Consider the following 20,980-nt stretch of genomic DNA (forward strand, 5'->3'; position numbering starts at 1 on the left):
GCATGTGTGCGCGCACACACGGCCAAATGAACCGCATCTGTGCTTTCCGGGATCAGGTCACATGCTTGCCAACAAAAATACGTCTGTCTTTCATTTAGCTTGTATAGAGCCATGTTTTCCTATCTTTTTTCTTCTCCTTCCGTCACTCCATCTGTGTTCGAAAGTGAGGCTAGAGGGCGAGACAGGTGCAAAAGCAGGGAAAAGGAGGTGCAAACTCCTTGGACTTCATTAGGTGATTCTGAGGTCACCGAGATGGTTAGATGTAGTGTTGGTGGGTAGCAGATGACCCCTCTGTCTGTTACATTTATTAGAAAAGAAACAATGTTTTCGTTTTCCTGTATTTCTTTCCTTTCAGCCCTGAAGTTGGCTCACTCATGGTGATATTAAGTATAGGTGTGCTTTCTTTATTTTTGTAGCCTGTGTATAACATAGCGGCACATTCTTAATCATGTTTTTTTTTAGTATCACATTACATAATATGCTCATATGAGAACATTGGCTCTGCAGCACTGCTGTCGGTAAGGGATTTCATCACCATACTGCCCTATTTTTGTATTTTACAGTTCTTTGATTTTATTATTGAATTACTTTCCTGCAAATGGGTGAAATAATTTGTTATACAGTAGTAGAGAGGGGCTAATTTAATTTGCATTGATGTGTTCAGATGCTATAGTTTCCCAATTGTAGTGGAAGTGGGTTGTCATAGCGATGCTTTATCTTTGTCCTAATATTGCAGTGGGCTTTCATCTCAACCATCTTTTCTCTCTCCTCCACCCTCTAAGTCCTTTTGTGTTTTTCAATGTCCCATCGCAAAATGAGTTTTTTTGTTTGGTTGTGGTGTAAATTTCCTCCAGATGGGCTTGATGTAATAAGCCCAGGTGTACTGGCTTACAGGCCCAACATCCCGATGACCTTTTACCTCTGATGTAGGTCAGTAAAGGTCAGCCGCATGGCTCTCTGTTCATTGTAAACACAGACCTCAAATCCATCCTTATCACTCCATTCAGATGGATAGTGGTGCCACTGCCAGTTCTGAGAGTGAGAAAAAGAAAGAGCCATATGTTTCAGAGACAAATTTCATATATTACAGCAATCCCCAAGCTTGTCTTTTTTTGTTTGCATTCTTAACTCAGGCAGGAAAGGCAAACACGGGAGGCAGAGCCAGTACTTATTTGCGTATGAACACCACCAGCTGCATTGGACCTAAAGGATTACAATGGATAACTGCATCTCGGTAGCTGTTGTCCTGTCTTATCAAATCTCTTCTTCTCTCTCTCTGCTCTCCATCTCAGCAGGTCCAGGGTATCCTCGATTCTCAGGGAGTCTGGCCCACACTTTCCTTCCAATGAGCCACTTGGATCACCATGCCAACAGTGGAGTCCTCTATGGGCAGCACCGTTTCTATGACACGCAAAAAGGTGAGATAATTTAATCAGATACAAATAAGGCATTAAAATCCAATTTAAACAATATAGTAGTAGATTAACATGGAATACTAAGCTCTAAATGATTTTGTCACTGTGTTTTTATTTCCTGACCAATATTTTTCTCTTCACTGACCTGCCTTCCTTCTTCTTGCAGAGAACTTCTACCTTCGGGGTCTCCCATCCCAACCACCTCTCATCTCCGCCAATCACAGTCTGCCACCAATGTCCAGAGCAGGTTCAGGACACTCTCAGGGGTCCTGCAGCAGAGACAGAGATCCAGGGGTAGGGGCGGGCATACATAAAGGTCTTAAAGAGGGGTCTGTGGAAAGAGGAGTAGTACCTGTCAAGGACAAGGAAAGGTCCAGTAGCAAACAGGAGGCTAAGGAGAGACAGCAACAGCAGCAGCAGCAGCACCACAGCCACCAGCCGCCCCAGCCCACTCATCACCACCACTCCCACACCCATCAGCATCACCCGCACTATCCACAGCACCCCCTGCCCCTGGAAGAGGTCAACAGTCGGGCCCTAGAGAGGCACAAGGCATCACTCACAATGGAATACAACAAGGAACACCCTCAGAGTATGGGCAAGCCCCTTAGTGCCTGCTTGCACAATGGCAAGATGCAAAATGGAGATGCAGGAAGTGGAGCGGGGGCTAAGGTCTCCATGTCCAGCTGTGGCGGGGAGGGCACAACTCTTCGGGCTATTGGGGGTGGGGGGAGCAGCCAGGGTCGACATATGGGGTCTAGCGGCAGTAGTCGCTGCACCAAAGAGGGGGTAAGTGGGGAGATGAGGATCAGTGAACAACCTTCAGACTGTCTGGAAAGAGGTCAGGCCCCACTTCACCACTCTCTGCCCTACTCTGTACCCCCACCCTTACACATGGGTTCAACTGCTGGAGGGACACATCCCCATCCACATCCACATGCTCACCCCCACACACATCCTCACCCCGGGGGCTTCCACTGCCTTCAGCTCCACACCAGCCACCCACACCACCCACATCATTCCCACCATCCACACCATCATCCGGACTTTTTCTGCCCGCCACCACCTGCTCCTCTCGCCAATCCTGCCTCACACGAGAGGGGGCCAGTCAATGTGGGGCAAGAACCTAAAGTCACGGGGCCAACATTTGTGCCATCTGTGGCGGACTTAGGGGACAAGTCTGGTGGGCCTTTCCAGCTTGGTAACCCTGACTGCCAGGGTGTGGGTAGTGGAGGAGGAGGCAGCAATGCCAAGGACAAGACAATAGAAAAGAATGGTGGTGGTGGGCACCATAGTAGTTGGCATAGAAAACAGTCACAGCAACAACAACAGCAACAACAACAGCAGCAGCAACAACAGCAACAGCAGCACCAATACAGAAAAGCTGAGAAGACTCCAGATTGGATGCAGTCCCACCACCAACACCTTCAACCCTCACAACTTCCTCCACCTCCCCAACAACAGCAGCCTCCACATTCTCAACAGCATCACCAGGTTGTGCGATCACGGAGTGCTGAGTGCATCAACAGTGGTGTTGACATGGATGTGTTCAGATCCTCGCTGCCCCAGGGGCCCAAAGCAGGGCACTCTGTCCCTCATTCTGTAAACACTTCACCTTACAGAGACTGTTCTCATCCAGGACCTCCACATAACTCTTCCCCACTTGGAAGTAAAAATATGGGCCAACACAGTGGGACCGGAGCAGTCCATGGTCCTGGAGGTAGCTGCTCCTTACAGAGAGATGGCCAAAAGGTAGCCAGGATTCGCCACCAGCAGCATGGACGACCTGGCCCAGATGCTCCCTCTCCAGCGGAGTTGAACCAGGGGAATAGTCAAGAGCTTAAAAGAAAGATAGACATGTCTCCTTATGGTTACAGCAACAGCAGTGGGCAGCACCACCACCAGCAGCCTCCAGTGCCACCCTGGGCTATGAGACCTCCTCATCACATGTCACAACCTGAGGAGGAGCAGAGGAAGTCCTACATGGAGTTAGGGAACGCTGGTGGGCAACACTCGCAGCAACAGCAGCAACAGCAGCAGCAGCCACAACAGCAACAACAGCAGCCGGGAATGAGCCTGCCTGCTCCACAGCCCCCCACTGTACCTCCACTTGGTCAGCAACAGCAGCAGCCACAGCAGCAACCTGATCCCCAGGGTCCAACACAGGGCGAGAGCAGTGCCATGAAAAGCTTACTAAAGTACAGCAACCAGCAACAGCCACTGCTCCTCTCCCAGAAGAGCCCCTTTGGAGGGTTGGGAAGTCTCAAATCAGGACCGTCTGGCGGGAGCTGTGCCCTGCAAGGCAACAAACAGAGTCTACCATCTAGGAAGGGCCCAGCCAGCGATGGTGAGCGCCCTGATTACAGTGTGCGGAGTCGGGACATGGGGGAGGCAGGTCACGGGGAAAGTGAGGTGCGGCAACCACCAGTGGGAATTGCAGTGGCAGTGGCCAGACAAAGGGAGCCACCTTGTCGTTCAGCAGACAGTCATCCGAACAGCCGGCAGGGTCGGGTACATCCCTCTGTGAAAGGTAAGCAGTCTAGGTGACTGCCTCCTGAGATGTGAAGAGCAAAAACATTTTTTTTCCTCATTTGTGACCAATCTGTGACCTTGTGAAGACAAAATAAACAAAAAAGGAAACAGAAAATAACAAACTTTAAAGATATGGAAACCTAAAAGATATGATATTAGTGTAAATACCTTACTTTAATATAACATTTTGGTGAATGCACTAAGAGTATGGTATTGTATGTAATTCTTATTTCAGTATGATTTGCTCTGCAGTAATCTCAAATTATGCTTTTCTAATTTTAATGTAGTTCTGTATTATTTAGCTTTCTTGTTATCCTTTATTGAAAATCGGACAGATATTAACAGTTGAATTCCAAGAATTCATATTTAAGTGATTGGAGTAATGAATAGGAATAGCAATTTAAACTATCAGTATTTCTAAGCATGTCTCCATTTTGATGCAACACAACAACACAGTCTTTCTTTTTCTTTAACTTACCAGCCCAATTAAAAACTAAATGAATAAATTAAAAATCTGTAGCACCACTACTTTAAATACACCAACTGTACACAATCTCAAACACATATCTGTCATGTTTAGATCTGTACGCACTGTCTATCCGTCGTGTCATTTTTAAAACAGTAGATGGTGGTGATGAAATGCATCTTTGTGCAATGCCTCCCTAAAAACTCTGGTGCACAACATATTCTAAACCATTTCACAAAGGGATCTGAATTCAGTCTTAATATTATTTATTACATATTTGAGGGTTTGACTGTAATATCGTTGTAGCAAAATCATGATGACAACTAGGAATTTAAGCTGTGAATTGTACTTGGGAGTATGCCCTCACTAGAAGAGACAATGAAAGCTATAATTAAACTTTTATCTGTCTCACAGGGCCACCTCGCTCCATGTACCCCTCAGATCCCACCACTGAGGAGGAGAGGAAGAGGATGAGTGAAGAACAGATAGGCCTCACTTGCTTGGACAGAGAGAGAGATGCATATATCAGGTAAGCAAGTCTGAAGCCATTACTCAATATCCAATTCCAATCTGTATTTGTTTGTTTGTGTTTACTTATCATTATTTCATCTTGATTCCAGGGATAATAAGGAGAGGGTGGAGTTTGCAAGGATTCACCCCTCTAACAGCTGTCACGGAGACCTCACCTCTCATCTCATGGTGCCAGGTGGGACTTCCCTCCAGTCTGGCCAGCTAGGAGATCCAGCTGCACATTCTACTCATCATCACTGGATGCCAAGAACTGGAAGCCCATCCCTCTGGATGACAGGGCATTCTTATGGTAAGGGAGTAATTTAGCATAAAACAACAACTTTTATGTGGTATTTCTCAGTATTTTTATGCTGCATCGACTGGACATGGATGCTTTTAAATAATTTTGCTCATGAGCATTTCAACTTGAGCATCTATTTATCAGTCAGGGTAACAGTTTATTTGATTAGTTGTTGTGGTATATTTGGTTTTTTAAATATTTTTTTCGTGTAATATGATGGGTTTGTAATTGAAACTGAAATCTTTTCTATATATAGCAGGTATAGGTCATACAACCCTGCACCAGAATCTGCCCCCGGGTTTCTCTGCTGCCATGCCAGGCCCTCTGCAGCCTGTCCTGCCTCTGCCTCAGGACCCCTCTGCTCAGCTCGTTGTCCTGCCCTCCGAGCCTCCCACCCATCCTGCAACCCATCACCTGGGTATGTCACCACCTTGCTTTCTCCTCTGCAAAGCCAAGTGTATTTTTAAGCGCATTAAACAAATGAGTCTGTCAAGCACATACAAGCATGAACTTCAGACATCCAAATCCACATAAATTAGAAATTCATTAAATGTAGCCTACATACCCTGGAACATTATTATTATTTCAGTGTTCACTTAACATTGGGGTAACATGAAAATAACCACTGGTAATCGCTTTGATTCAGTGAAGACTGCTGACAGACTTCCCTTTCATGGGTTTGTTCATCGTTCAAAGATTTCCTGCACACAGACTGCTCAGCTCAGCAGTCATAGTGCTCTCAGTGGGTCAGAATGCACATATAAGCTATATGTGCACCACCCTAGACTCCAACAGCAGAGGAACAGGAAGCGTTATAGTGAGGGACAGATCATTTCTCAAAAGTCATTGTAGACACATATTCAGTGAACAGGCTGTGAAATTTAATTAGCACACAATCTTTGGCAGTACATTTCCTTCTGGGTTCCACAGGAGTCTCAGCTGGGAAAGGGAAATGCAGCCACAGAAACTTTCCCATAGGAAACATTTGCATATTTGACTTATGCGACTAAATTCTTGGTGTGTCTTGCAAAAAGGGGGTGAAAGATCAAGTTAATTTGGATGAAACTGTTTATGAGAAGTGTAACTATAATGCACTATTAATCAGAGAGGAGAAAAATGCAGTTTTCCATATATTTTCCAATTGGGAACTCTGTCATAGCACATCACCTACATCAAGAATCATTTGTCCATGAAGCCACATAATGAAATACCCACAGACATGGGAGTCAGGCTCACTGCCTTTTTGTAGACCCCCTGTTGTGGTTTGGCTGGGCAGGTGGGACTTTTTAGCTTTAAGGCCACAGCGAATGCTAAAATGAGAAAAACATGTATTTCCAGCCCAGTATTTGACCTCTAATCAACCTACAGCCATTATCATCTGTTCACATTTCATCACTGTCAGAACTTTTTTCCAGCATTCCAAAATTCTCAAAGCAGTTCTTAAGAGACAGCTTTCAGTTCTGAGTGGGGGAGAGTGTGGGATTGCTGCTGCCTGGGGAGATGTTGTTCTGTGAAGTAAAAAATTGTTTTTTGAAGGGATAGATGCTGTTGCTATAAAATGTGAATACAATGATTTTTAAATGATCCATAATGGTTTCACGGTTTTGAAATAGTTGTGTGGGAGGTACAAAATGATTGATATGGAGAACACAATTGTTCTAGGTTCACTAATGTATTCCATTGTGTTGCGCATAGTGTTCTTGTGTATGATTCCAAAGAAAAGTGATGCTGAATGTGTGTATGTGGATGCATGTGTTATTGTTCTAAGGTCCCCCTCCCCCCTCCATCACATTCCTCCTCCTTTTTCTCATTAGATGTGATGGAGCAGCCAGGGCTGTGGCCCCCTGTGTATGGTGCCCGGGGCCCACCCTCCCACATGCAACATCCTGCTGTGTACTCCCGATCTCAGTTTCTACGGCAACAAGAGCTGTACGCTCTCCAGCAGCATCAGCAGCTTCAGCATCAACACCAGAGTCACCAGTCGCAGCAGCCACAGCTGCAGTCTCAACCTCAGCAGCAGCAGCAGCAGCAGCAGCAGCAGCAGCAGCAGCAGCACCGAGCTGCACATGGCATGAACATGCAACACCAAGCAGCTCACAACGCACAGGTGATTATAAAGTCAAAATATGCATGGAACATTAGAATTTAGATCATCCATCGCTCTAGCGACATACACAGGATACAAGAAGAGTAATTTAGGCATGAGTCAACTTAAAATCTCACATGACATTTAAGTCTATTTTAAACCCACCTAATACTATTCTGGGATATGCTGATTTTCCTACAGAGATAAAGTGATTCGCTGAATGTAGGCTGCAGAGCTTTTGGTGCCAATAATTAGACTGAAATAAATTGATTATCATTTAACTACAATAGAAACTCACTTGCTTTTTGCCTTCAAGGTTCGTTCACTAAATGTAGATATGATAGTAGTTTTCATTTTGATTCCACAGATGCAAAAAAGACCAGAGGAGTCCTCAGTGGAACTAGAAGAACTCATATCAGAACCCAGAACATCTAAACCTGCCAAGTCCTACTCTTACAACCCACCACAGAGGAACACATCACCCCCGGGTGCTTGTGCCGCTCACTTGTCCCCTTGTTGCCAGTCCCCCTCACTGCGACAACATGCCAAAAGCACTCCATCAACACCTTGCCCTGCTCCCAGCCCTGTTGCAGCAGCCCCTCACTCACCTGCCATCAGTCCTGCCCCACCTCAAATGCTCAAGGGGGTTGAATCCCAGGACAAGAGAGGAGAGGGACAACCCCCACAGGATTACCCAGAGTCTCTGGAGCCTGGTAAGCATGAGCAAAAGTATCTACATGCAAGCAAAAATATAGAAATGCCTCACGGTTTTTCAGCTGAAAGCATGAGCAATGTTGATAATGTTAGGTGAACACTGATTGAGATGGTAAATGGCTTCTCATGGATTACAATAAGTCTGACAGCAACAGAAGAAGACCACTTAAACAAAATAGCACCTTGTACATTATACTGACTGATAATTGCAGCTGCCACTGTTATATGGTCCCTTTTTTCTGCTGGTGTTGTGGTAATATGTGTGGGTGGCTCTGTTGGCAAGCCCCTGATTTACTAAACAGCTCAAAGCTCAAGAAAATGGCTGCTGGCTATGCTGGGGCTTTCCAGTACTGTTACCTTGGTAATGATTGAGAAACACCTCAGTAGTGGCCCTCACCTCTCCTCCACCTCCACAGGCCTCACACTCTGTTCATCATTATTAATGTCTGACTAACGGCTCTTGCACACCAGAGGAACTGTGTCAGGCTCGCTGATAAACCAAAGGTCTGGCCCACTTTAAATAATACACACACGGTTACTTGTGGTCTTCTACCGTGCTGTCTGCTAGGAGATTGAGGCAGCATGCGTGTTTCTCACCCCTTGCGACCTATGTAACAAGGGTGTTAAGCTTAGTGTGGGCTTGATGTGTAAGAATTTTAAGCTTGCATAACACCTTTAAATGTAATGGTTTCATCAAGAAAATGGTGCTTTCTATTGCATTTCAGCCAAAAAAAACTTATTATGCAATATTTTTGTGAGCCAATATCGACAATATCTATATTTCTTTCCATTTATAGATCTGCCTCCTGGATACACCTACCCTAGTATTGCCATGGGCTACAGGAGCGGACCATCCCCTCAGGATGTTCAACTGGCAGAGCCGGCCGACCTGGAAGCTGTCCAAGTGGAGCCTGCTGAGCATGCTCCTCAGCCTCTCGCCAGCCTAGGGGAGGAGTTAGACTGCCAAGTGGTGGTCAGGCCCCTCCCAGAGCCACTCCCACTCAAGGAACAAGAAGACGAGAAGAGCGTGGTTGAGAGAGTTCTCGAACAGAGGGAGGAGTTGGAGGTAGCAGCAGTGACAGCAGCCAACTATGTGCCCGGAGAGGAGGAGGCAGAGGAGCAGGGGCCAGCTGAGGAAGAGGTGCTGGTTTGCCCCCCTACTGAGAGCCCAGTTTGTGAGGCTGCATCCTGTCCAGTCCCCCTTTCAACAGAGGAGCCTGACAGGCCAGAAGCTGTCATTACATTGGAGGAGGAAGAGGAGGAGGAGTCAACTGGTGAAGAGAGTCAGGTGGCGAATATTCAAAAGGTCAGCTTGCCTGGAGAGCAGGAGCCAGAGCTGCCTGTCATCATCGAGCTTGACCCTGCTTCCCCTGCAGCCCCTGAGTCACAGTCCCTGTCCCCTGAGGGAGCAAAGGACAGCGAGCTTCAGCACGAGAGCAAGATGGCCCCTGATGACATCTCAGGGGATTTTGTGTGTCTTTCCCCTGCTTCAGTTTCTGCCCCGAGCCCAAGTGAGCCAACTGTTGCTGCACCCCACAAACCTCTTGTGCCCTGCTACTGGAGTCTGGAGCTGCTGATTGCTGCAGCTTTCTGCACAGACGTACCCCCATTTCCCTTGTTCCCTTTTAGTGCTCCGTCAGTTGCCCCATCGCAGTACAGCCCCCACCAGGGCATGGAGCTTCTGAGTGAGCTGGTCGATCTGGAGCTGCAACAGCAGAAGCGCACCTGTGGGAAAAGCCAGGGTGAGGGACGGTGGCTCTTTCATGAGTCACACCGTATTGACATGCACACAGCAACACACTCATATCAGCTGAATGCACTTCTCTCCCGTAGTTTATCTTCCTTTTCCTCTATGTCCACTGAGACAAACTCCCACTCCCCCCTCAGGCCTAGCCTCCGTCGCTCTGTGTTTCTTCCCAGATACTCCTCTTCCTGCTGGTCTCAAGAGCCTCTGGTGGATTCTAACAGATCCCCAGAGAGGCTGTCTGCATGCCTGCTTGCCATTGCTCTTTTTGGGCATGTTAAAGGCACTTTTATTTCCTAAAAGGCAGTTTTAACAATGCAGAGACCTATGGAGAGAGAGGAGAAACAGGAGGACAGGGCTGAACTGCTTGTGAAGGGTATACACCTTCCTTTCTCACTCCCTGCCTCGTCCAGCTTTCCTTAGGGAATTGCCTCTCTGTCTTTCCATCCTGCAGCTGTTTGATCTTCACATGTGCAGAAATATGCGCACACCCAAACGCAAATACACACACTTAAACAAAAAGGAGACACACGAATTGGTTTCCCTCTCTCCCAAACACAACACGTTGCTGAAAGTTAGTGTGTAATCACAGAAGCAGTCGATGTTTTCAGTACCCTGGAGCATTGCCTGGCTAATTAGACCCCATTGTTTTAAAGTGCCTTTAAAAGCTTCCTTGTTTTTCAAAGCACCATGTGTTTTTTTTTTTTTTGTTGGTTTTTTTATTCATACAAAAGGATGTTTTGTGTGTACCACAGCATCCTAATGCATTTAACTGCTCCCACAAGAGGTTTCTATAAAAAGGATATCGTCTGATTCCAGAGTCAGTGATGTTGTCTTCGTGATGCGATACTGTTGACAGCTTGAGGAAGTGGCACATGTCGGTTTCGAGTCACAACAATAGTCTTTACAAAAACAAGCACTAAAACAAGTGAGGAGTATCAGTATTTATTATTTTTTTCATGTTAACATGTAAGACAGTGTTGCTTTGTAAACAAAATGCCACTTTTCTCTCTGGGAATAAACTGTTATCTCTGCTATTCAGCCGGTAGCTCGGTCCAACAAAGGCAGATAGTCCAGTCAGTGTCAAAGGCAGGTAGGCTACATAGGAAGGGCTTGGCCCAGATGGCCGTTGGCATCCCAGCATCTGGTGAGTCTATATTGCTGTGACCTCTGAATAGATTTGCCACCTCCACCTCATACTGACTTAATGTGCCCAATTCCACCTCAATTTATTTCTTCCCTGCCATTTTTTCCTCTGTATTATGAGATTACTGCTGAAATGATAAAGCTACATGTGCAAGTTATGAGGTAGAATGCTGACATATACTGCTCATTATGCAAAAAAAAACCCTACATCTTCCCCTACTAGTGTCTCTAAATCAAGAATCTATGGACACAAAGTGAACCAAATCAGCACTTTTTTCTTTTCTTTTGTTCCCCTTCACAGATGAGGAGTTGCTCATGTTTGACCTCCAAAGTCTTGCTACCTTGGCCACAGCCCGTGCACTGGAGTTGGACTCCCAGGAAGACACCAGTATGGTTTCAGGGCGACACTTCCCAGCCCGCAGGATCCTCAATTTACGGAGGAAATGCAGCTGGACACCTCGAAATGAACCAGTAAGATGACAACTTGTGTCCATCGTGGCGTTTCAAAACAGAAAGAGGCTTTATGGTTTTACTGACTTTCCATTCACAAAAATAAATAAATTACCAAATGAAGATAAATTTAGCTTTAAATGTATGCCCTTAGTGTTAAAAAATAACCACAAATTTTGTGTGCCTCAGGTATGCCCGACCAAAGGTAGCATGGAAACAATGGATGGTCCTGAGCTTGCAATGCGTGTGAAGCTGGCTGACATCCAGCGTCGTTACAAAGAGAAGCAAAAGGAGCTGGCCAAACTCCAGAGGAAGCATGACCATCAGTGAGTATGACATTATCCTCTTTATTCCCCCAATTTGTAATCAAAAATCTTCAATGTAAGAAAAATGTTAACCTATTTTTACTGCTACAATTTTTTTAAGTTTAGTATCACGCAGTTCTTCTCTCCGCTTGTGTGTTTACATCTGCGTGTGCAAGCAGGAAGGAGGAAACACCTCGCAGCCCAGCGCGACGAGGGCCGGGGCGGCCGAGGAAGCGGAAACCCACCCTCTCCACAGGCCCAGTGTCCTCAACTGAGGGCCAGAGAAAAGTCAAGTGAGTATCGGTCAGCCCATATCTGCTGGCTGGCTGTAGTCCAGCCTCGCATGATAAGCCCCTCTGTACCACTGTCACACAGGGACTACCTCTCACTGGCATAAACAGGAAATCAGAGAACTGCTGAACCATTCTAAGAAGTCTACTTGAACCCTCTTTAATCTAATCAACACTGGTGTTAACTGTATAACACCACATAACATTTATTTAGGCTTGATATATGCACTCAATACCTCTGCAACTTAGCCAAAAACCTCAGTGGCATTAGTGTAGTGCATTTTGAGCTATACGGGGCTATGTTCAGAGAGAGCTGGGTGCTGGGTGACAAGCAGAGGATGTAATTAGAGTACTGTGAATTCTCCTGTAATCTGTCCCAGCAGCAGGAATGTGACACACCACTGCCATTACAGCCATATGAGGTCACCAAAGGTCCAGTGGATAACATGAGGGTCAGACAGTCGAGGCAATCAAAGTTAATCTGACATTTGGAGCTGTCATGCAATGTCTGTGTATGTGTTTCAAGAAAAATAAAACAATTAATGGAGAAGAAGTGGGCAGGATCTAGATTTTGTTCAGGAAACTATTAACCTATTTTTTTCTTCAAATATCTTGATAGCATTTTAAAAACTGTACGTCAGCTTTAAACAGTAATACCACTGCTGTTTTAAAATGGTGGTGATAAACCAGAAGGTTCCAGGGGATAAAGGTTTGCTGTCAGACTTCAATTAGCCTTGTCACGAGGGTACAGGATATAGGCTTAGGGCACAAAATGTCAAATCACAGCATTCCCCCTCTCTCCATCTCCCCTTCTCCCATTCTTTGTGGTTTCTGGGCAACAGTCCATAGTGTTCCCAGCTGCCCCTCTGCGATGTCACCTCCACTCTTCTTCCACCCATGTGCCCCTGTCCCCTCGCCAGGCCAGCACTGATCAGAGTGGGGACGCTGATGCTGGGTGACAATGACACCCAAATGAAAGGGTAGCAGGGCCAGGGCCTGGGGTGAAGTGCAGCGGAGAGAAGTTGGGGGACAACATGGGAGTTGGCAGGGTGTTGTACAGGACACAGTGCAGTAAATCACACTCTGTCTCTCTGCTGTGTTCACAGTTGAGCCACAGTCCAGGTGCATTTACTTTTCTTCCCTTTTGTTTCTAATGTGTGTGTACAATTCACAATAGAATGACATGACGCTGCTGAGCGAAAGAACAGGCGAGCGGAATGGGGACTGATTAGCCCCATGTTGTGTTGCATGTCAGGTTTCTATAAAAGCATGTACTACACCTGCCACTCACGCCAATACAAGACACTTTTGTGCTGATGGAGGTCAGTGGGTCAGTGGGCAATAGCCCAGCCTTGTACAATATCTTTTCTTACCTTATTTTGCTTGAACTGCTGGGACTGTGTGTGGCAGTATGAGCGAGAGATGCATTCAAGCCTCCTTGCTTGTGCAGTCTATGCATCTGCGCAATTAGGTATGGATGCAAATGTGCGCTTATGAGCATTTACGCAGGCATTGTTTGTTTTTGTGCATGCCTCTGTTATTCCTGTGGGTACAGCACTGGGGTCCTTTGTGGTGCCGCTTTGACTGGGGGAGAGCTGGAGAGAAGTACTGCTTGCCAGCATACTCTACTAATCAATTCTGTTTAATTAGTCACCGTACACTAAGCCCCACCAGCCCCCCACCCCCACAGAGGGGAGGGACTCTGTCATATTGTGTTTGTCAGCAGCGGAATGCTCGCCGTGGCAGGATCCGCCTCACAGGGACAGCTCACACTTCCCTGGCACCTCTGTCACTCTACAGTCAGTCAGTGTGCAGACGGTCCCGCTGCCTGACAATTGGCTTCAGTCTTTTTATGTGTTACAGGTGCATGTTGACACACTGGTTATATAAAGTAATTCAGTTTTACTCATACAGTGCCAAATCACAAGTCATCTCAGTAGTAGTAAGACCAAAGCCTTATAGTGATACAGAGAGAAGCCCAACAATTCCCCCATGAGCAAGCAATTATGAGATTTTACATACAATCAAGGCCTACATACATCCTCTCTATTCACATGCTCCTACATTGATAAATGACACATAAACACGCATTCGATTCCAAACAATGTGTGGTTACAGAACGGTGTGTGAAACTACATGAAACAAACATGAAATTTTAATATACACAACTTTATTTATCTGCTTCACATTTAAACTCTGCTTGCTCTGTAAATGTGACAGATTTCCAAGGCTGCACGCTTACTAGGAGAGGGGAAGTTAATCTTTTGTTTGAGCATGGCCTGGCTCACGTCGGTGTGTTCTATGGGCAGGCTTCCAGAGGGAAATTCAAGGGCATTTGGAGTGGTTGGCCTGTGATGCGGCTCAGTGTAGGGGAAAGAGTGTGCCACAGTGATATGAAAATGCAACTGGAGAGCTATGATATTCTCTGAAAACAATACGGCCGCATACAAATGCAGTGCCTTCCAACCATCCACTGTGTCCTTCAAAGCTGTGCAGTGCTTCACAGACCGCAAACACCCTCCCTAGATAAAGCGTTAATGCTTCTTATACCACACTGCCCTCAAACAATCCCAGGTTCCTTGTTAGATCCCAGTTTTTGTCACAGACACTGGGCTCTGCTTGTCCTTTTTTTGTCATTCTGTTCATCGGACAGAGAAAGGAAAGTTATTAGATCCCACAGAGAGGTGACTCAACTCTGTTTTTCCCCTGTGATGTCCCACCCCCTCTCTTGCTTTCAAACCACCACCATTCTTCTCTAATGAATGCCTCTCCCTTGTTTTGACTGGCAGGTCGATTGGGGTGGGGCTTGGCTTGTCGCCTGAGGACCTAGGAAGGGGCGGAGACAGTCACAGAAGGAAGAAGAGGCTGTCCAGTCGAGGCTTTGAGCAACTCAGCAGCACACAGGTCAGGGTCCCCTTGTCCTGCTCCCTTTTGTCCCTCTATGAAGCTAGAAATGAAAGAGGCTGCTCTTTGTTTCTTTGCATTTGATATGTTCCTTTGTTGCACACTATTTCTAATTAGGTGCTACCCTCAGGAGTCAAATCCTATGCTCTCCATATTAATATCTTTTTTCAGTGGGGCTTCTATGAATCCTTTTTCTTCTCTGTGTGTGAGCAAATGAGGGCCCTCTCGCTCTGACATTCTGATGCTTTCGCGGCTACTGCAACTGAGAGTGTAACTGGCTTTCTCTGGCTCTCTTATCTCTCTGTTTCAGCAGATAAAAGCACAGGGCTGTAGAAAGAGTAGTCTTCACAGTGTGCTCAGCTCCAAGTTGGCTAGTGATGTGGCTCAGCTCAAACAGAAGGGCCAGGTTAAAAAGAATCTCTCAGGGACAAGCTCGAGGGACAAGGAAGTTTTGCCCTGCAGCTCCAACACCAAGCATGGACACAGAAGCCAGGGCGTGAGCAAAGCTGAGTCCAGGCAAGAGTCTGGAGGACAAAGCGACACAGGTAGGTCCTGGCAATCAGATTTGGCCTTGTGCTGTTTGGTTTTAATAAGCACTTGAAACGCACTGATGAAAGCTCCACCAATAATTACACTAGATTTAAACAGTGGTTGGTTTTGAAAACTTTCTCAGCAGCTAGTGTGGACAGTGTCCCTCAAGAGAGCTGGATTGGACTGATGCGCCGTGGACGTAAAAAGGGATCAACTGCCTTGACACAGGGTTCTTCCCATCTGAGCCAGCCAAGGGCGAAGGTTCTCCGCAGGCAGAGGCAAGAAGCAGTGGAGGAGGAGGAGAGCTCACCGGCAGAAAGTGACTCCTCTGATCAAGGTACAGCAGTGAACACTGAGACTTTAGAAGACATGCACAGAGATAGGTAATGACCTAGCCAAAGAAGAAAAGACATGGATTTTCATGGTAGATATCTAACTGTCCAGCTATGAGACTGTTACCTGTATGATGGAACACCCATCTGTCAAGTAGATTCTTGAATCAACAAAGACCTACAATGCTACAGAAGATAAATCAATACGTGCTATAATGTATGAAAAACGCTAATATATATATATATATATATATATATATATATATATATATATATATATATATATATATATTAGCGTTTTTCATACATTATAGCACGTATTGATTTATTTAACCACATATATAACAAACCCTACCATACATATCTGACCAGAGGATTGCTAACATATTGAATCGAGTATCCTCTCAAAGAACGGCCCTTTATATCCAGTGTGCCTTTTGTTAATTTGTAAATCACTTGAAAACGAATCGGAGGTGAGTGAAAAGGTGTTGATGAGAGTCTTGTAACAGACTGGGGTGTGTATGGATATTCAACACCTCAGTGATTGACCTTGTTGGCTGGTCTGGGCTAGATGTGCAGCCACAGCTGTGGACACTTGGCTGTGAAAGACTTAGACAGCGCTGGAGACTAGCAGACTGGGTCAAGGAGCTGCTTGAGAAAGTGCAGTGACAAACACAAAAACTCACTCCTACTCTCTCTAGAACACTAGTTCACAATAACATATGGGTTAACACCAGGAAATACCACTGAGGCAAAGCACTTCATACATCATTTCTATGAACCGTTAAAACTATTTACTTAAATGCTAATGAAGTGCCTGTGAAATGATTGAGAGCAGGTTAAAGAACTCTGCTGGTTGGTAATGATTTAAAGAGATGGATTTGATAAGCCGAGTGAGTTCAAAAAAATCCTACTAAATCTGTGTTGTGTTGTTTGCTATCACCATTAGAAGATGAAGAAGAGGAAGGCAGTTATGATACTGACGAAGGTCAAGATTACAGAGCCCAACCCCCGAGAGACGTCACTTCTAGCTCTTCCATGGCAGGTCCAAGTCCCTCGTCTGTCGTAAAACTGGAGGCCAATCAGAAAGCCAGGAACAAAAAACAGAGACAGGAGCTTTATGGTAAGACAGTCCTTTGAAAATGACTTATAAGTCAACAAAGCTGCCCCACGTCTTCATGGGAAGCATCTGTTTTGTGTTTCTCCCCCTTCCTTGTTAGCTTGGTCTAAATCTGTTTCTGTAATTGAACCGTGCAGGCTCCCAGAGTCTGTCTGGAGCAGAGGGGGAAGTCAAAGTGAGGAAGAAGTCCACCTGTAGGCTGGGCATGACTACTGCAATCAAAAACCACCAAGACCACCAAGATCAACGGCCTGAAGGCATTAGGAGGACATGTGGACCCAGGTCGAAGGAGCCTCGTTGGGGCAGTCTTGGAACTAGGGGCAACCGCTACCGGAGGAGCTTGGGACTAGCCACCTTCCCAACCACCAATGAGAGGCTGAAGAGGGCGACCCGTAAGAGCACCATCCTGAGAGGAGCAATCAGTAAAGTAAGTATTTCAAGCATTTTATAGAACTTTTGATTTACTGAATTAGTAGAACTGAATTTACTAATACTGCTTACATTTTCTAAGGTGACAAGGTAGTACAAATAGCAAAGATAAAAGAATAAAAATATACATTTGGCATGTGATGCCAAACCTCTCTCAGAGATGGAAGCATAAAAGCAGCAACATATATTAGGTACTCTTTAAGTAACGTACTACTTAAGAGATTTGATGAGAAGTATTAGGAGCTTGCAAACTGTCTTTAGTTCTAGCAGAACTTGACAGATATCAAGAATGAAATTTTATAAATTAGTATGCAGCAATTTTAAATTATACCCACAGTTTCATTAGCACCTGTGAATTATGAGCCCACAACATTGGGAACAAGTTCCCCCAAATTTTTAATTCACATTCCCAAATTATCATTTTCTGATAATTTATGGGCACAAACTTTGCACCCATTTCTGCTTTCGCTGCACTTGCTGTCACCATAACCAGAGTGCTCATGGTGATATTACCACTCATCTTGTCCTTTCTCATGTCGACTTTTACAGAGGAGAAGTTGCTGGTCAGTTGGGGCTCAGTCTTTGCAATGTGAGGAGGGAGGCAGAGGACGAAGGAGCAAGGACCAACAGGTATCAGCGGCAGTGAATTCAAAATCTTTGTTACATACAAACCACAAAACCGAATCCAAATGCGAGCCATACAATCCCTTAAAAATTCTGGTTAGATCTACTGTCCTAATTTCTCACCACAAGAACTGATACTGTAGAACTATTAAAAGTACTTAGCACATTGCATGTAGCCCAGTCTCCTGCTGAGTAATCTTTGGGGAGAAGAGGATGAGAGAGAAGATGTGGGAAGGGGGGTGGCTCACACTTCTCTGCTGTGACAAAGTGAAAAAAATGTAAAAGAAAATGGCTGCAGATAGGTGATGATACAGGCACTGTGAAGTCTCCTTGTCTAAGTAGCATGTTCAACTATGTCTTGTTTCTTCGATCAAATTTCTGTCTCCATTTTTATTTTTTAAATCTATCTTTGTATCAATTTATTCTTCTGTGTGTTCCTTCTGTTATATTGTACAGCCAAAGGGACGAGCAGTGAGTCGTCTGCTGGAGAGCTTTGCGGCGGATGAGGGCTTTCAGATGGATGGCAGCAGCTTCTCAGAAGAAGAGGAGGACAGCAGGCATGCATACAACAGCAAAAGCCCTGAAGGTTAGAGATCTAGACTGATATGAGGGTGTTTAGTGATGTTAGTTGTAGTGATGCCGATTGCTAATTTTGATGTTCACTGTGTTTTTTATGCAGCTCCTAACTGTGTCCTGACCAAAGAACTCTTAACTGATGGACTGAAGGTGCTGATCTCTAAGGAGGATGAGCTTCTATATGCTGCCAGGGTCCACACACTGGATCTTCCAGACATGTAAGTGAACAGTCAACGTGTTAAATACCTTAATTAGAATTCTGTTTATTAAACTTATGAACCCCAAAACCGGCTGGTTTGTTTGAAGTGTTTCATTTACAAAAAACAATAAATAAAAATGACGCTACCTATCAGAGACCAAAAAAATTTTAAGACCGAAAGAATAAAAATGCTTGAGTTTCAGTTTTCCAGTGATCCTTGAACTAATCACGCATAAAATTAAACAGTACAAAATTGTAATATTTCATGAAAGTCACTTTATTCTAGATGTCTTAATTAAAAATGCACCCAAAAAGAAACTTCTACATTAAATAGATGCTGCAAAGTATTATACATTTTGCACTCCTCAGTGAAATTGCCACTTTTTGGGTGAACTGCAGTGTGTCCTTTAAAAAGATCAGATAGAAGACAACTGTGGAATCAAGTTAGAGACATTCAGAGCTAAATAAACATTGCCCAACTGTAAATAGTAAACTATCTATAGCGTGTTAGCCCCGACATTTTCCCCAGTATTGATAACACCTTGCAGCGGTTGGAAAAGTATTGTGCATGTTGATTCAAGTTTTTTTTTTTTAATATGTTTTTTTTTTACAAAACAAATAATGAAACAAATTGTAAAACTGTAGTTTTTCGTGTCGTGTTTCCATAGAGGTGTATGACTATTTCGAAATACAAAACACACAGTAAGTAAAAATGTGACTGAGGTTTAGAGGGTTGAAATCAAAGTAAGCAGAACCCAATTATGGATTACTTCAGCTTGAAGACATATTTACACCACTGTATAGTTTTTTTTTTTATGTCAGTGTTCAAACATGCTAAAGAGGCATTTCTATGCAGAAGCTGAAGCATGGCTAAAAGTGGTGGAAAATCTGATTGATGAAGCTAATACTTCCACTCAAATATCAATCGTTCGACATTCTTTATTGAGGTCTGCATCTTAATCATTACAAGAAGAGGAATTTTGCATGAGAGGACTAGTAGTTTTCACTAGTACTTTTTTCTTTTCTTTTTGTTTTTTTTAAAATCTCTCTTCAAGCCTTTTTTTAATCCTTACATAACAAACCTCACATTATCCCATACCAAGCTCAGAGTATCAATACTTCTCCTTTGGCTCACACAGCAAAGAGATGCTATAACAACAGCAGAGTGGGAGTAACATATGACATGGGAGCCAAGCAAGCATAATACAAGCATCTGAAAATAGCCTCATCTTTTTCTCTCTCTGCTGTGCTTTTTCTCCAGCTTCAGCATTGTTATTGACGGTGAAAGAGGAAACCGCCCAAGAATCTATTCATTGGAGCAACTGCTACAGGAAGCTGTAAGTTCACCCCACTGCACTAAAATGCTTTCTGTTGCAAGAAAAGCCATCTCTTGTTTGGTCACTAAGTGCTTCTATTTCTCTTTAACATTTTTCACACCCTCGTTGCACTGCATTGCCTTCTAGGCTTTTCTGCAGCTCGACTAGTCCCTTTGCTCGCTTTTTTTTTTCAACCTCCCCTTTTGTCTTTCAGGATCATTGAGGTCATAAAAACTCCTAAATGAATATGACCAGATGGGCAGGATCTTTAGGTTCATGCATATCAGTATCTGTGCATGTCCGTTAAACCAGGCTCTGTGTGTGTGTGGGTTGGATAATCCCACCAACACCTGGATTCATTCATGTTGTGGAGTTTAAATGGAAAATCACATGAACTTTACATCTCTTTTGCTGGCAAAATACCACAGTTGTTTCAAGGCTCAGATTGACAAAGACACAGTATAAACAATGCATAAAGACCTGGAGTAATGCAAAAGTGGCAAGCAATCAACCTATTATAATACACATCTACTCCATAATCGCATTTTGCCTCCTGTTTTACCTATTTTGCATTCTGAATAAAGTCAGTGTTTACTGCTGCAGGAGACTTTTGTTGAGTGAGAGGATGCTGGTCTCTATGCACTAATAACAACTGGGTCACCAAAGCAAAGCTGTCATACCCACATCTTCTCCAACTGTGGAAATAAGTCTTCATTATTGCCAAACAGGGCAGGGGATGTTGTATTTGCACACAATGGAGTTTCCAAAGATGAGGAGGTCTAGAAGAGTAGAGCAGAGGTTAACTGGTATGATTGCGCCTCAGAAAGTAGAAGCTGCCAAGAGGGCACAGTTCATGTGCAGGCACCTCATCTTTAAAGGTTTTGTGCATATAATTAACCCGAAATTGTTATGGATAACTATTACTGTGATGTGGAAATGATCACAACTGAATTCCCCAATGGTTCAGGCAAAAATATTTTGTAAATATTG

The 20,980-nt window shown here is 44.6% G+C and overlaps 1 protein-coding gene across 8 annotated transcripts in view; it reads left to right on the top strand.

Annotated features, from left to right (window-relative positions):
* Positions 1 to 20,980, top strand: part of LOC111564614 (BAH and coiled-coil domain-containing protein 1) — a 65,781-nt gene that overhangs the window by 36,109 nt on the left and 8,692 nt on the right. For 3 of the 8 annotated variants that reach the window (XM_035945463.2, XM_035945469.2, XM_035945467.2), the window contains 20 exons: positions 1,293 to 1,418; positions 1,582 to 3,945; positions 4,828 to 4,942; positions 5,034 to 5,233; positions 5,481 to 5,642; positions 7,039 to 7,331; positions 7,678 to 8,023; positions 8,822 to 9,766; positions 11,216 to 11,385; positions 11,554 to 11,690; positions 11,849 to 11,962; positions 14,749 to 14,863; positions 15,174 to 15,408; positions 15,537 to 15,731; positions 16,676 to 16,849; positions 16,984 to 17,273; positions 17,825 to 17,905; positions 18,356 to 18,485; positions 18,579 to 18,693; positions 19,936 to 20,011. In XM_035945463.2, the coding sequence (XP_035801356.1) occupies positions 1,293 to 1,418; positions 1,582 to 3,945; positions 4,828 to 4,942; positions 5,034 to 5,233; positions 5,481 to 5,642; positions 7,039 to 7,331; positions 7,678 to 8,023; positions 8,822 to 9,766; positions 11,216 to 11,385; positions 11,554 to 11,690; positions 11,849 to 11,962; positions 14,749 to 14,863; positions 15,174 to 15,408; positions 15,537 to 15,731; positions 16,676 to 16,849; positions 16,984 to 17,273; positions 17,825 to 17,905; positions 18,356 to 18,485; positions 18,579 to 18,693; positions 19,936 to 20,011 (6,383 nt within the window). The remainder of the gene's footprint in view (positions 1 to 1,292; positions 1,419 to 1,581; positions 3,946 to 4,827; positions 4,943 to 5,033; positions 5,234 to 5,480; positions 5,643 to 7,038; positions 7,332 to 7,677; positions 8,024 to 8,821; positions 9,767 to 11,215; positions 11,386 to 11,553; positions 11,691 to 11,848; positions 11,963 to 14,748; positions 14,864 to 15,173; positions 15,409 to 15,536; positions 15,732 to 16,675; positions 16,850 to 16,983; positions 17,274 to 17,824; positions 17,906 to 18,355; positions 18,486 to 18,578; positions 18,694 to 19,935; positions 20,012 to 20,980) is intronic. The other 5 variants (XM_035945466.2, XM_023264300.3, XM_035945465.2 and 2 more) reach the window with 5 other exon arrangements.

This window comes from Amphiprion ocellaris, chromosome 19 (assembly GCF_022539595.1).
Source record: "Amphiprion ocellaris isolate individual 3 ecotype Okinawa chromosome 19, ASM2253959v1, whole genome shotgun sequence".
Lineage (NCBI taxonomy): Eukaryota > Metazoa > Chordata > Actinopteri > Pomacentridae > Amphiprion > Amphiprion ocellaris.